The sequence below is a fragment of the Populus nigra genome, chromosome 1 (genome assembly GCF_951802175.1).
Source record: "Populus nigra chromosome 1, ddPopNigr1.1, whole genome shotgun sequence".
Taxonomy (NCBI): Eukaryota; Viridiplantae; Streptophyta; class Magnoliopsida; order Malpighiales; family Salicaceae; genus Populus; species Populus nigra.
In genome coordinates, this window is record NC_084852.1 from 39,294,602 (window position 1) to 39,308,208 (window position 13,607).

Below are 13,607 nucleotides of genomic sequence, written 5' to 3' on the forward strand. Positions count from 1 at the left end.
TGGAGCTCTGTTTGTTACTGATTGCATCGCTTAGCCTGTGCGTTTTTCTTCTATCATTTCTTCATCTCTCCCATAACAACAAAAACTTGCCACCAGGGCCCCTTACCTTGCCCTTCCTAGGAAACTTTTCCAGGAATTTTTCTTCCTTGTAGCCTGTTCTTCGCAAACTATATGCTCAACATGGCCCTGTCATTATTCTACACCTAGGATCCGAGCCTTCCATTTTCTTAGCCACCCCTGAAGCTGCCCATATGGTGCCTGTACAGAATGGTTCAACCGTTGCTAGTCACCCGCCAGCTCTCGAGACAACCCGTGTCATGTCAAGCAACGAGACTACTTCTGTGACTACTGCACCTTATGGACCACAATGGCTCCAACTCCGTCAAAATTCCATGTCTGCTTTTCACCCTTCACGCTTACATCTGTATTTTGATTGTCGAAAATGGGCATTGAACATTCCAAGGAAAAAACTCCTGGAAGCTGCAGGACTGGACCACAAAGCAATTGTTGTTGTCGATCATTTTCAACGTGCCGTGTCTTGCTTGCTAATATATCTGTGCTTTGGTGATAAATATGAAGAGTGTTATTAGACATCACAGCAGTGCAACGTGCAATAATCACAAATTTTTTTAAAGTTTAATTTTCTAATTTCTTGCCTCGGTCGGGAAAGATTCTGTTTCACAAAGTTGTGGAAAGAACTTCTAGAGGTTCGTTGACAACTAGAGAACGTCCCCCTGCCTCTAATCAACGCACAACGAGAGAAAAGGCACAAGAAGTTAATGGATGAAGGAGAAGAAAGCATTTTGTCCTATGTTGCGCCTTGACTGATTTTCAGTTTCCACATAGTGGAAGGAAGTATTCGGATGAAGAATTGATGAGTTTGTGTTCGAGTTTTTTCATGGCGGGACAGACAATTCAATAACTACATTGCAAAGTGCCATGGCTAATATTGTTAGCCACCAGCACATACAACAAACCTTGCTTAAAGAAATCAATGCTGCAGTAAAACCAGGAGAAGAAATCGAAGAGGAGGGTTTGAAGAGAATGTCTTGTTTGAAGCCTGTAATTTTGGAAACTCCTTGACGGCACCCCCCAGGACACTTTACACTACGACATAGGGTCACGGAGGATACAAAATTAGAAGGTTACGATGTACCCAAAAATTCGATTATTAATTTCACGGTAGCAGACATGGCATGAGATGCAAATGTGGGGAAGATCCAAAGAAATTTAGACCAGAGAGGTTCTTAAAAAATGGGGACGATCGAGAAGTAGTTTATGATATGAAGGGCGTATAAAAGAGATCAAAATTATACCTTTTTGGTGCTGGTAGGAGAGCTTGCCCTGCTATTACCATGGCATTGCTTCACCGAGAATTCTTCGTGGCCAATTTGGTTAGAGACTTTGCATGGACTGCTGAAAATGGCTGTGACAATGATTTGTCAGAGAAACATGAAGAATCCGCTTCTTGTGCTCATTTGTCCAAGAACATGTTATCATCAAAGCAATCTATATCTTGCTGCTTGCTCCTTTAGCTTTTCTTGGCACTTCAACTATACTTTTTAGATGTGATTTTTTTGAAGAAAATAGAGTGCATGCACCAAATTGTTTTAGAATGACAACTGATAAGCCTTCATTTCATCAGATTAAAATCAACAGTAGCTTAGTCCAATGCTATTTATTCCTGTAATTAAGAGGAAAAAAAAAGATTACATCATGAGGGCATCACGTATACAATAAGTGTATGATGCAAATAGAAATGTTAATCACATATTAACTGAAATGAAAAAAAAAAAAAAAAAAACTAAACTTGTATGAACATGCACCATTAGCTCCTACTAGCAAGCTCTAGGTTTCAGAAAATGCCAACCCTGCAGAAATTGGCGAAGGAAATCACATATTTGCAGATACGAGTTCCTTTTTCTTTTCTTGGAAGCCTTAGGCAGATTGAAATGAAAACTATACAAGCTTTGTGCCAGCTGTATCCTATTCCTAGTAGAAGTTACCTAAATTTAGCAGAGTTGGGAAAAGGGTCATAATCGTCTGCTCTGATCGCTTGGCCAGCAAAGAAATCCAAAGGCAAGGATGAGGATGAGGTAGGTGACGAAGCATGTGTTGAAAATGTTCAAAGCTTTCCAATCATTCCTCACTTGATGAAGATATCCAGCCTTGCAAGTTCCACAATCGTAACATAGAGTGCCATGGCCGTTCTTCCATGAAAGGCATTCATCACCTTTAGAACCCAAGCCTAATTTCGGAGCATCCCAGAACGTCGCATTCTTGAACTTGTACCCACAATTACTTGGTGGCATGCAGCAGCCTGACTGGTAAAAGAACAAAAGGAAATCGAGAAAGCATATATGTAAAACTTACTTGAACATAACATTAAATCTAACAAACAATGTGATAATAAAGCCTTTGGTAATCAATAATCTGGCAGAGATGGAGATATTATGATACCTCAACAGGAAGCAACATCTCCAACAAGACATCGGGAGGTAAGGCAGACAATTTCTTGGCATACTCCTGACAAACTCTGGCCTTGATTAAACACTTCTTGATTCTGACCCATTTTTTTTCATTTACCAGATGACCTTGCAACCAACCTGAAAAATCCTGAAGCCTACTCTGATCTGCACCTGAATCTGTCTCCTTGGGACCCTTATCTGTTACGAGTGAGGAGAATATTGTAAAACCTAAGAGAACAACTACAAGCAAAAACATTGCCCACAGATACACTCGGTGAAGGGGCGATGCTCGACAAAACAAAGCCATCAATCCGAGGACCGAGATAACCAAAAGAGCTACTCCTAAGATGAAGACTGGTACTTGTAAGAAGCTTGCACAATTCGCATTGCCATAGAAAGTGATGATTTCCCATGTTTTAGAAATTTGAACCACGATAGTCATTGAAATCAAGAGGGTTAGAATGTTTAAGAAGCAAAGAAAATAATCACCTTTTCTTGCCATTCCAATGACATTGTAGAATGAAATCCTGAAAGAAAGGAAATAATATAAGATGATGCTTGCACATTTGAGGCATAAAAAAAAGCTGGGAAAAAGAAAGAGAGCTTTAGGGTGATGGACAGGGATTTTTTTGAAGGATTGTGCTGGAATAGATTGTATCTATGACCTATATTTGAACTGATCCTGTTATCATTTAGTTTTCTTTGTTTCCAAAATCTAATTTTGTTGTTGGTGATGTTGCTCCGTTGTCCACCGCACCCTAAAAAAGGACAGAGCCTATTTGTGGTCGTCCTGTCAGGCATGTATGTAGAAGTATCAAGTATGAGTCCGGTTCTTGAAATACTGCCATTAATGTAATGTACGTGAATGGCACCATCCATCCAATCCGTCATTTGTTCATCTCTCTGTCTCAGACCCATTCCGAGGAGTTCTGCTACATGCTCGCCTGAAAAATATCGTACATAGAATGATCGCCTCTTCTCTCTGTCTAATCTCCATGCAAGATTTGGACTAACACTACTCATACAGTACTGTTGGTCCACGCGAGCTTGTTCTTGTGGGATCTTACGTAGTCTGCCGAGTGAAAATTGATTGGTAAAATTTAAGACTCCACGATTATAAAAAAAAAAATTCAATTGAGAAGGTGATTAGAATTTTTTCGAAGTGTTTTTCAGAAATATATTAAAATAATATTTTTTAATTTTTTAAAAAATTATTTTTAATATTAATTTATAGAAATGATTAAAAAATATAAAAGAATTAATTTTAAATAAAAATAAATAAATTTTCACGAATATTGTTGAACGCAATTTCAAATTTGAATGGCAGACATACTTTAATTAGGATGCCCTCGAATAGAAAGTATTTTTTTGGCATCTTGAAAATCAATGTAGAAGGTAGGAGCTAGGTTTGTGCAATCCTAATTAATTACTCCCAATTTTAGAAAAAATCTAAACGAGGAATGATCATAATTTCAGATTTAAAGAAAAATCTCGACTGTTTCGCAGTGAACTAGTCAGCAAATAATTCAAAACACCAAAAGAAAAGTTTCCTTGTTTGGAAGCACTGACAAGGGATGAAAGAATGCCATTATAAACATGAAACCCTAGCCACCATATTACCAGGCAATGCCATCAACTAAAGGGGTCTTGGATCCTCTCATGTTCTTAAGAGCACAGTAAGTTTCGTTCTTCAAATCCAAGCCCTTGGATCCAAAATCAATGGCTAAAGGGCCATTACAGTTATACCATGAAAAATGAAGAGGAGAGGAAACCATGTCAACCCCAGTCTGATCAGGGGTAGCAGAGATATTGATGCCCAAACTAAAGGAGGAGGAGATGATTTCCGGTCCATATCAGCATTACCCATTCAAAACCTCGTCGATATACTCTCTAGGCTACCCTTCAAAACCATTTTCAGTTGCATGTGTGTGTGCAAGAAATGGAAGGATCTTATATTAGCCCCAGAATTTGCCAAACTGCACCAAACTAGAGCACCCGCCTCTCTCATTCTTCGATCCCACAGACATGGACGTCGACGCAGACCTAGAAGCCTTTGCTTACTCGATCTAGAAGCCTCGGATATATGCAGTCCTGATGCAGCAGTGAAGCTCAGTCCTGACTTCGGTTTCCCAACCGGGAACTTTGAAATTGTGAACACCTGTAATGGATTGATATGTATACGCCATTTTCATTCACCAAATGATATTAGCATACTCAATCCCCTTGTTGGTGATTATATCACCCTGCCCCTAACGAAGAAGAAACACAAGTCTTATGTTTTTTCCTGGTTTGGGCACAGTCCTAAGACTGATGAGTACAAGGTGATTCAGTTCGTTCAGCAGCCATCGAAATTGGAGGCTGAGATACACACACTCGGAAAGGGTACATGGACAAGCATTCATGGAGGTGCCCTCAGTCCTCCAATAGATATGAGATGCCATAATGCTTTTGTAGGCGGGTGTCTCCATTGGATTGTTAATGATCCTTCCAAATCAGAATTTATATACTGTCTTGAATTCGGGCGGGAGCTGTTTCAACCAGTTTCAGCACCTCCTCATCTTGGCCCTAATGACAAGGACAGGACTGGGGACATGATGCTAGGGGTATTAGGAGGATGCCTCTACTTCTTTGATTATCCTCTGGGTGACAGTTTTGATATATGGGTGATGAAACAATATGGTGTTCAAGAGTCCTGGACTAAGGAATTCATTTTAAAGAATCCAAGCACAGATATCATATGGTACTGGGACCTGTATCGACCAATAAGTTTGCTGAGCAATGGCGAGATCTTGATGTCACATAAATCCAAGGCTATGGTTTCCTATAATCCAGAAGACAGGAGCTTCAGATTTCTTAAAATTTATGGGATTCAAAACTTTGAAGCCAATCCTTATATACCAAGCTTTCTTTCACCCAGGGAAATTGTTAAGGGAGAAAACACAGGTGCGTCAAACATCCACTCAAGATAAGCACATGTTCTGCAAAAGGATATATAACTGGTTCTGAGTTAACCAGTACCATGTTGTTCATTGTAATTCTACAGCATTGTGTCTGCACCTTGTTTTTTTAATTATTGATGCAATCTCTTTTATTAATATGCACACTATGTACTCTTTCCTTTTGCTTGAAACCCTTGTAATAGCAGATTCAAATTCCTTTCTCTGTATATCAACAATGGAGAGACAGAGAATCCTTTACAGACATACAAGAATTAGGAATTTCAAAAGAAACCCCATGGCCATGTAAAATTATAATTTTATAGTAAACCCTTTACAAGATGAGGAAGGCCATCGAGGTATTCAATCTCTCTATAATGGGTTTTGGTGCAAGCGTGGTAATCGTTGATATAATTAAGCAATTGTTCAAATCGTTGATCCAAAACATACAAGAATCCGTTGGCAATTGTTGTGAGCACGGAATCCATAGGTCCAAATTGGTATTCTGGCAAATTGATAAAATCCATCCTAGAGAGATTGAATGCCTTTATGTCCTTTTCTCCTCAGGTTTATCTGGAAACGTGGCCCATTATATTGGTCAGATGGCCATGGCCACGTCCTTGAGGGTACACAGCATCTCAATACATATTTTTTTTTTGTTAAAAAATTTTTATTTTTGATTTTGTGTTTTATTGGTTAATTTTTCAGTTTAATTAGCATGAATGAATTTCGATGGTTGATGCTTAAGGAGAGAGAAGAGAAAAAGGAAAAAGAAGGGATGAAAGGGTGACAGGCTAGGAAATCTTTGGGAACATGGTGTAAATTATGTTTTTAAAAAAATTAATTTTTTTTGGCTAAAATTTAATATGATTTATATGTTTTGGATCGTTTTAATGTGCTGATATCAAAAATAATTTTTTAAAAAAATAAAAAAAAATCATTGGCATGTATTTTAGCATGAAAAGTTATTTGAAATGCAACCGCTACCACACTACCAAACATACTCTAAGTGTTTGGTATTATGGTAGTCGTTGTGGTTGTGGTTGTGGTTTGAAAAAAGTTGTTTTATAAAAAGTACTTTTGGTTGAGATTGATTTGATATTTATGTATGTTTGGTTAGAACTGTGGTTAGAATTGAGGTTGAACAAAAAGTAGTTTAATGTGTTTGGTTAATAATGCTTTTGAAATTGAGGTTATAAAATAATTTTAAAAAATATATATTAATATTGATGGTTTTTAATTTAAATATTGTAGATTTAACTATTGTTATTATATCATGAAATAAATAATATTTTATATAAAATATTTTTCATTGTTCCATTAAACTATCTAGAATTCAATCATGTATGAAATACATCCGACAAGGATTACAATTTTTTTGGTTTCTTAAGCGCGCAACAACATCAAGTAAAATATAATCAGGAACTAAATTGGGATTGCGATCAAATTTTACAAATGCTACATTATCAAACGATCTCTGTCTAATTTATGTAGTGTCATTAAATAATGTTAAACACTAGTTTTTCGAATAAAACACAATTAAAAAATAAAAAATATTTTTTATTTTTTATTTTACTGGGTCAGACCCGATTCAATGCATTTTGAGCTTTGGACTGGACCTGATCCAGTCCGACCGGAACAGTGTAGACTCAATAGTGTAGCGTGAACACTATTCATGCTAATTAATTTCATCAATAGTACTGAAGAAGCAGCATTTTCTTACTTTTTTTTTTTTGCGTTTGGAACATAAAAAACTGTGGAACTCATGAATAGTAAATTATAGTTTTTACTTTATCAAACAGGTTGCATCTGTGTTTTAGACAAAACACAAACGTAAGCTCTTAAACAAACCCTCTCAGACTATGCTAAGGAGAAGAGAGTGGTAAAAGAAAAAAAATAAAAAAAAAAGGGAAAAGAAAAAAAGAAGAAGGAATAATTTAGTCTTTCCTCAAAATTTAAATTTAATGTTGACCTGACATTTAAATTGTAATTTCTGATTGGATATTTGTAATCATTAAAAGTGTTTTCTTTCGCAGTTAAAATGGTACTTTTTTTCTTCACTAACGTGATAACAAGGTAATTTGTTATCTCATATACTTTTTTTTAGTTGTCATATTATACTTAATTATTTATAATTATAAATAAGATAAATCAGTTAAATTATGAGATAAGATAAATTAACTAATATGTCGCAAGAAAATGTATGAAAAAAATTAATTACACCGAGCATCACAATTACTTTTTTTACTTCATTATTATTGGATGAATTTGTTCCAATTATGAATTTGTTCCAAACATCCTCTATATGAATTTGTCCCAGTTATTAAAGAAATTTAATTCATATTTTATATTGCATTTGAATAGTATATATTCCAGATATTCTTGAGCAATAATATTATAATTCTAAATGTTATTTGATGTCCATGAAGATTTAGTTCCTTTCTACACAAATGATGAATATGTTACAGTGACACTTAATAATATATATACAAATGCATGCCCGCGCGCTATTGCTGGCTTATAAAACAAATATATTTAATAGTGTTATAATTATGAATCAGCGCTAAATAAGTAATAAAAGCTAAAGGTATGATGGAGCCAATATTTCATGACGGAAAAAAAAAGTTATGTTGGTGATCAAAACTTAGAGACTGAACAAAATGATTTGTAGCAATCTACAGTGTTTTGGGAAGAAAGATACAGTGCTTTCACCACATGATTTAGCTTTTCTGTTAATAAAAAGCAAAAAAAAAATTACAAAGCTAAATTCTCTACCAACTTAATATTTTAAAAAAACCAACAAAGATAATTTTGGAAGGAAAAAAAACCCATGAGAAAAAACGTTGTAGCAATTGACAATGTTTTGTGAGGAAAACTACAGTATTTTTCCCAATAAAATAAAATAAAAAACTATTTAGAGAAATACTGTAGCAATCCATAGTGTTTTGTGAGAAAAACTACAACGTTTTCCCCATATGATTTAGCTTTATTGTAATTATAATTCTTAACCAACTTAATATTAAAAAAAATGGACAAAGATAGTTTTGGAAAAAATAAAATAAAAAAATCATATGTGAAAACACTGCAATAATTCACAGTATTTTAAAGAAAAAAAATTATAAAACTAAATTCTTACTCAACTCAATATTAAATAAATCAAATCGACAAAGACAATTTTAGGAAAAAAATATTAAAAAAAAAACACAAAAAAGGGGGGGAAATCATGTTGGGAACACTGTAGCAATTCATAGTGTTTTGTGATAAAAGCTAGAGTGCTTCCCCACATGATTTAACCTTATTTGTAATAACTTGTAATTGTAATTTTCAACAATGTTTTGTGAGAAAAGCTACAGTGCTTTCCCCATATGATTAAGTTTTATTACAAAGTTAAATTCTAACCAACTCAATATTAAAAAAAATAAAATCAACGAAAAAAATTTTGAAAAAAAATTTTACAAAAAAAGAAAACACAAAAGAAACTGGAACAAAAAAACCATGTTTACTTGTATCAATCCATATTGTTTTGTGAGGAAAAACTTGTATTTACTTGTAATTGCAATTCTTAACCAGCTTAATATTTAAAAAATAAAATTGACAAAGATAATTTTAGAGAAAATATAATAAAACAGAAAAAAACCATATGAGAAAAAATATTGTAGCAATCCACAATAATTTGCGAGGAAAGTTACAGTGCTTTCTTCACATATTATAACTATAATTTTTAACCAGCTCAATATTAAAAAATAAAATAAAAAAAAGATAATTTCAGAGAAAATCATAAAAAAAAAACTAAAAAAAAACCATGCGGAGAAACACTGTAACAATCAATAATTTTTTAAAGAAAAAAATTACTAAACTAAATTTTTAATCAGCTCAATATAAAAAAAAAATCGACAAATATAATTTTGAAAAATAAAAAAATAAAATAGAAAAACTATGTGGGAAAACACCGTAGCAATCCACAGTATTTTAAAGGAAAAAAATTACAAAGCGAAATTTTTAACCAACTTAATATTTAAAAAGTAAAATCAACAAAGATAATTTTTTAAAAAAAATTAAATGGAAAAAAAAGAAAAAAAGCAAAGTTGGAAAAAAAAATTAATTTTGGAAAAAAAAATTAAAAAAAAAAAGGAAAAAGCACTGTGAATTACTATTGTAATCCACAGTGATTTAGGTGTGGGGGAACACTGATTCCCCCACACTTGTTCCCCCACACCATTTAGATGTTGTTAATATGTGTGTGTGTGTGTGTGTGTGTGTGTAAAAAGAGATTCCTATATGACCGTGTTGATCGACCTAATATCTCTCTCTTTCTTTCTTTGCACAGGTTCCCATAATATTTGTACAAAAATAATCTTAATATTTTAACGCTATCTCTTTTTATTGGATGATAACATAACCAATCAAGCAGCTTTCTCTATAGCCAACAAATGTAGGATTTTTCTTTTAAGGTTAGCTACTTGCTCCATAAGCTAAGCATCTTGAACAGACTTTCACCATTTTTTTAGCAGTTTAGCCACCTTTGCAAATCAAGTTACACTAGTTTTGTCACCCCTGTTATGGTGAGCTACACTTCCTATTCATCTTCAAATATAAATCAAGATATTTAAATATCAACATACATAATGATATAGAAAAAAACATGTAACTCCCTACTACACATTACTTGTTTATCATTTCTATTAAAACTCTCTCGCTGAGTTTTAAATTAACTTAAGCATCAGAGATTTTATTTTACAGGTAACATCAATCCACTTCATATCACCCTAGTTCAATTGTCAACCATGGGAAAACCTATGAAATTTGTTGAAGTTTTTCTATAACTTCACCAGTGATGCTGTTTGTGAAAAAAATAAACATAAATTATGTTTATTTTCACATCTTATTTATTGTTTCTAAGGTTTTTAATAAAAGAAAAATGAAAACTTCAGGAGCAAGAGTAACTTATCTCCCACCATTTTCGCAAGTTTCCATATATCTTCATCAACTTGCTCAACAAATAAAAGCATTTATTGAGGTTATTCTAGGTACACAAGAGCAACTTAAAGATATTCCCCTACAAGTTATATAATGAGTTGCACAATATCCTCATCATGTATAACCTATACACAGACAAATTTATTTCCTAAAAAAAACAGGACAAAATGACATGAAAGAGAGCAAACAAGAAAATCACCATGCTACTATCATGCCAAGAAGTAGGTCTTATTATCACGAAGAGACAATTTTCTCCTCTCAATAAGACCTTTACAGGTTAATAGGCAAGGCCATAACCACTCATGGCTATAATTATCGTTACCACCCCCACCCCACCATAGTGTCTAATTCAAGTGGTCTTGAGCATAAAACGCCACGACGAGAAGAAAATAAAATAAGAGATTTGATATCATGCCAGAGTGTATTAAACACTCATCTTTCAAAAATTCTGTAGTCATAAAAATAAGTCTGAACAACTATGATGGTCTATTTGACCTTAGTGAACATATATAGAATGTTAGAAACAATTTAGAGTTAGTGATATAAGATAGTGATGGGATGTATAAGATTATCCTAACCATATTTCACGGGTCTACTCGAACATGTTACCATAGTCTAGAACTAAGTTCATTGTTCAGTTTTCTAATTTATACAACAAATTGATTGCTCATTTTAGTACAAGCATCCTTGTCCAAAAAATTCCAACCAAACTTTTTTCTATTACCTATAAAGAGAGGAAAGGTACAAGGTTCAACAAAAAGATTATAAAAGTAAAAGGCTTGTTATAGCACATTATTATAGAAGTTATGATCAGTGGGTGTCATAACTATTCCCGATATGGATGACTTTATACACTCCTCGATAAGACTTTTTTTAATGTTAAGCAAGCTTTAAAGAATCATATTATTGTGGAGGAAGCAAGTGTGGCAAGACAAAAGCACCTACGCTTTCACAGATGAAGAGAAGAATCTTAAAAACATAGGTGGCTACTTGTCATCTCCTCACCATTCAAAAGCAACTCTAAGGGCCCAATACAAAGTAGATTGATATAAATAGAGAAAGACCTAATAATCACTTTTCTAAACACTACCAAAATAAAATTATTGACAACCATCAAAGGAAAGGATTATATGCAATATCTATCACCCATGAAAAAGAGATGTTGGTAAATGTAATCCAAAGAAATACTGTTTTTTCATAAGGACAAGGGACATGACACAAAATAATATTATGCTCCCAAGAAAAAACATAAAGATAATTATTACTAAAAAGGTATCTCCAACAATATATCAAAAAACAAATAGAGTATGAAAAGCATAAAAAAAAGGTTAAAGGCTCCTAAAAGTCAATATTAGAGATCAATGTGATCCTGTAAAGAATATGAGTGTGGGGAGATTCTAGTGGAAAAGTCAAGTCTATGAAAAACATGTACTTTACTTCCAACTCCAAAACTTTTATCATGAACTTATCATATTTACTCTAGAATATGGAAAAGAAGTGACATTTCCTCATAAAGATTCCCTAGTGATTACCATAGTCCTATCAAATTATAATATGGGCAAAGTGTTGATGAAAAATAAAAGGGATGTTAACATTCTCTTTTAAGTAAATTATGACACGGATGAATGTAAATTCATATAAGTTGACTTAGTGAAGACACCCCTGGTAGGAATAGAAGGAAGGGACATGTCATTAGAAGGTGCACTAAACCTACCTGTCATTATTATCACCTACTCCAAGTGTTGTATTCTTCAACAAACTTTCATGTTGATTAAGATAGATTTAGCTTATAATGTCATACTAGGAAGGTCTTCTCTTATTTTGCATAAAATCAATACAGTGATCAATACGATATATTTAATAATTAAGTTTCCCACTAACAAAAGAGTCGTGATGGTAAAGGGAAACCAATTGGTGTTTAGGATATGCATATAAACCTATATGAAAAGAAAAAATACCTCATGGTTGTACTAAGATGACCCATATTAAATAAAAAGTTAAAGTGAGGATATAGGCCATAAAATATTTGAATGAAGTTATTCTCTATGCTAATACAAGTGTTGTCATTAAAATTGTGTCCATTCTAGACCTTAGACAAGAAAAAATCCTGATAGAGCTCCTAAATATTAAAAAAAATATAACTTTGCTTTCAAGACATCTTATACGTCTGGCATCAACCTAAAAGTGGCTTGTCACCATTTAAATAAGTGTCTTTTTTTCTCCTTAATGTGTCAAAAAAAAGAAGAAGAAATTTTAGTGAAGAAAGGTGAAAAGCAATTTTAGAAGAAATATACAAGTTGTTGGAGGTCGGATTCATTTGTAAAGTGATGTTTCTAGAATGGCTAACAAATATAATGATGGTAAAGAAGGCAAGTGAAAAATGGTGTATGTATATGGACTTCATAGACATCAATAAGGCATGCTCCAAGAAAACAACTTTTCATTGCCTAAAACTGAGAGGCTGACTGACTCCATAACTAGTTTTGACCACTTAAGTTCCCTGAATGCTCACTCTGGGTATCATCAGATACTCACTCATGTTAAAATGATGAAGAAAAAGCAACATTCATTATGAACAAAAGAAATTTTTGATATCAAGCCATGTCTTGTAGCTTAAATAATATAAGAGACACTTGTCGATGAATGGTAAACATGATCTTCAAAGGTTAGCCGTGTAGAAATATAGAGGTTATGTTGATGATATGTTAGTTAAAAGCATAAACTTTGAGCAACATCTTCAAGACTTGGAATATATTTTTTTATGTTTTGCACTTGTATCAAATAAAGTTGAATTCTACGAAATGTATATTTGTAATGACATGAGGAAGATTCTTGGGATTTTTTGTTATTAGTAAAGGGATTGCGCCTAACCCTAAGAAGATTCAATCTATACTAAACATGATCACTCATTAGTATATCAAAGATGTACAAAGGTTCACACAAGGAATAAAAGCATTGAATAGATTTATTTTTCTGCCTATAAAAGCATTACTTATCTTTTTTTTTCAAGAGCCTAAAAAACATCTCTAATTTTAAATAGAATCTAGAATGCAAGCAATCTTTTGAAAAATTAAAGATTTATTTATCCTTCCAAAACATCTTTTAACAAAATAGAGCAGGATATTTATTTAGAGGTTGTAGATTTGAAAATTAGTGTAGAGCTTGTGAGAGATGAAAAAGAAATCTTGTGTATTATACTAATAGGGTTTTCTATGATGTAGAAATA

General features: G+C 33.3%; 2 protein-coding genes across 2 annotated transcripts; one reads left to right on the forward strand and one right to left on the reverse strand.

The window, feature by feature from the left end:
• Nucleotides 1-2,033: 2,033 nt before the first annotated feature.
• On the reverse strand, nucleotides 2,034-2,910 carry LOC133681872 (tetraspanin-8-like). Its single transcript, XM_062105051.1, has 2 exons — nucleotides 2,461-2,910; nucleotides 2,034-2,324 (listed from the first exon to the last, which is right to left on the reverse strand). Exons 1-2 carry the CDS (start codon nucleotides 2,908-2,910, stop codon nucleotides 2,034-2,036), a joined length of 741 nt encoding a protein of 246 aa, XP_061961035.1.
• Nucleotides 2,911-4,222: 1,312 nt separating this feature from the next.
• Nucleotides 4,223-5,437, forward strand: LOC133681877 (F-box protein At3g07870-like). Its single transcript, XM_062105063.1, has one exon. The coding sequence runs from the start codon at nucleotides 4,223-4,225 to the stop codon at nucleotides 5,435-5,437; it is 1,215 nt and encodes a 404-aa protein (XP_061961047.1).
• The last annotated feature ends 8,170 nt before the right edge of the window (nucleotides 5,438-13,607 follow it).

Bases quoted from the DNA above. Each gene is read 5' to 3' on its own strand.
- LOC133681872 (XM_062105051.1), bottom strand. From the start codon at position 2,910: ATGACTATCGTGGTTCAAATTTCTAAAACATGGGAAATCATCACTTTC. The intron at 2,325-2,460 runs GTATCATAATAT...TTCTTTTACCAG, and splicing joins AGATGTTGCTTCCTGTTGAG to TCAGGCTGCTGCATGCCACC.
- LOC133681877 (XM_062105063.1), top strand. From the start codon at position 4,223: ATGAAGAGGAGAGGAAACCATGTCAACCCCAGTCTGATCAGGGGTAGC.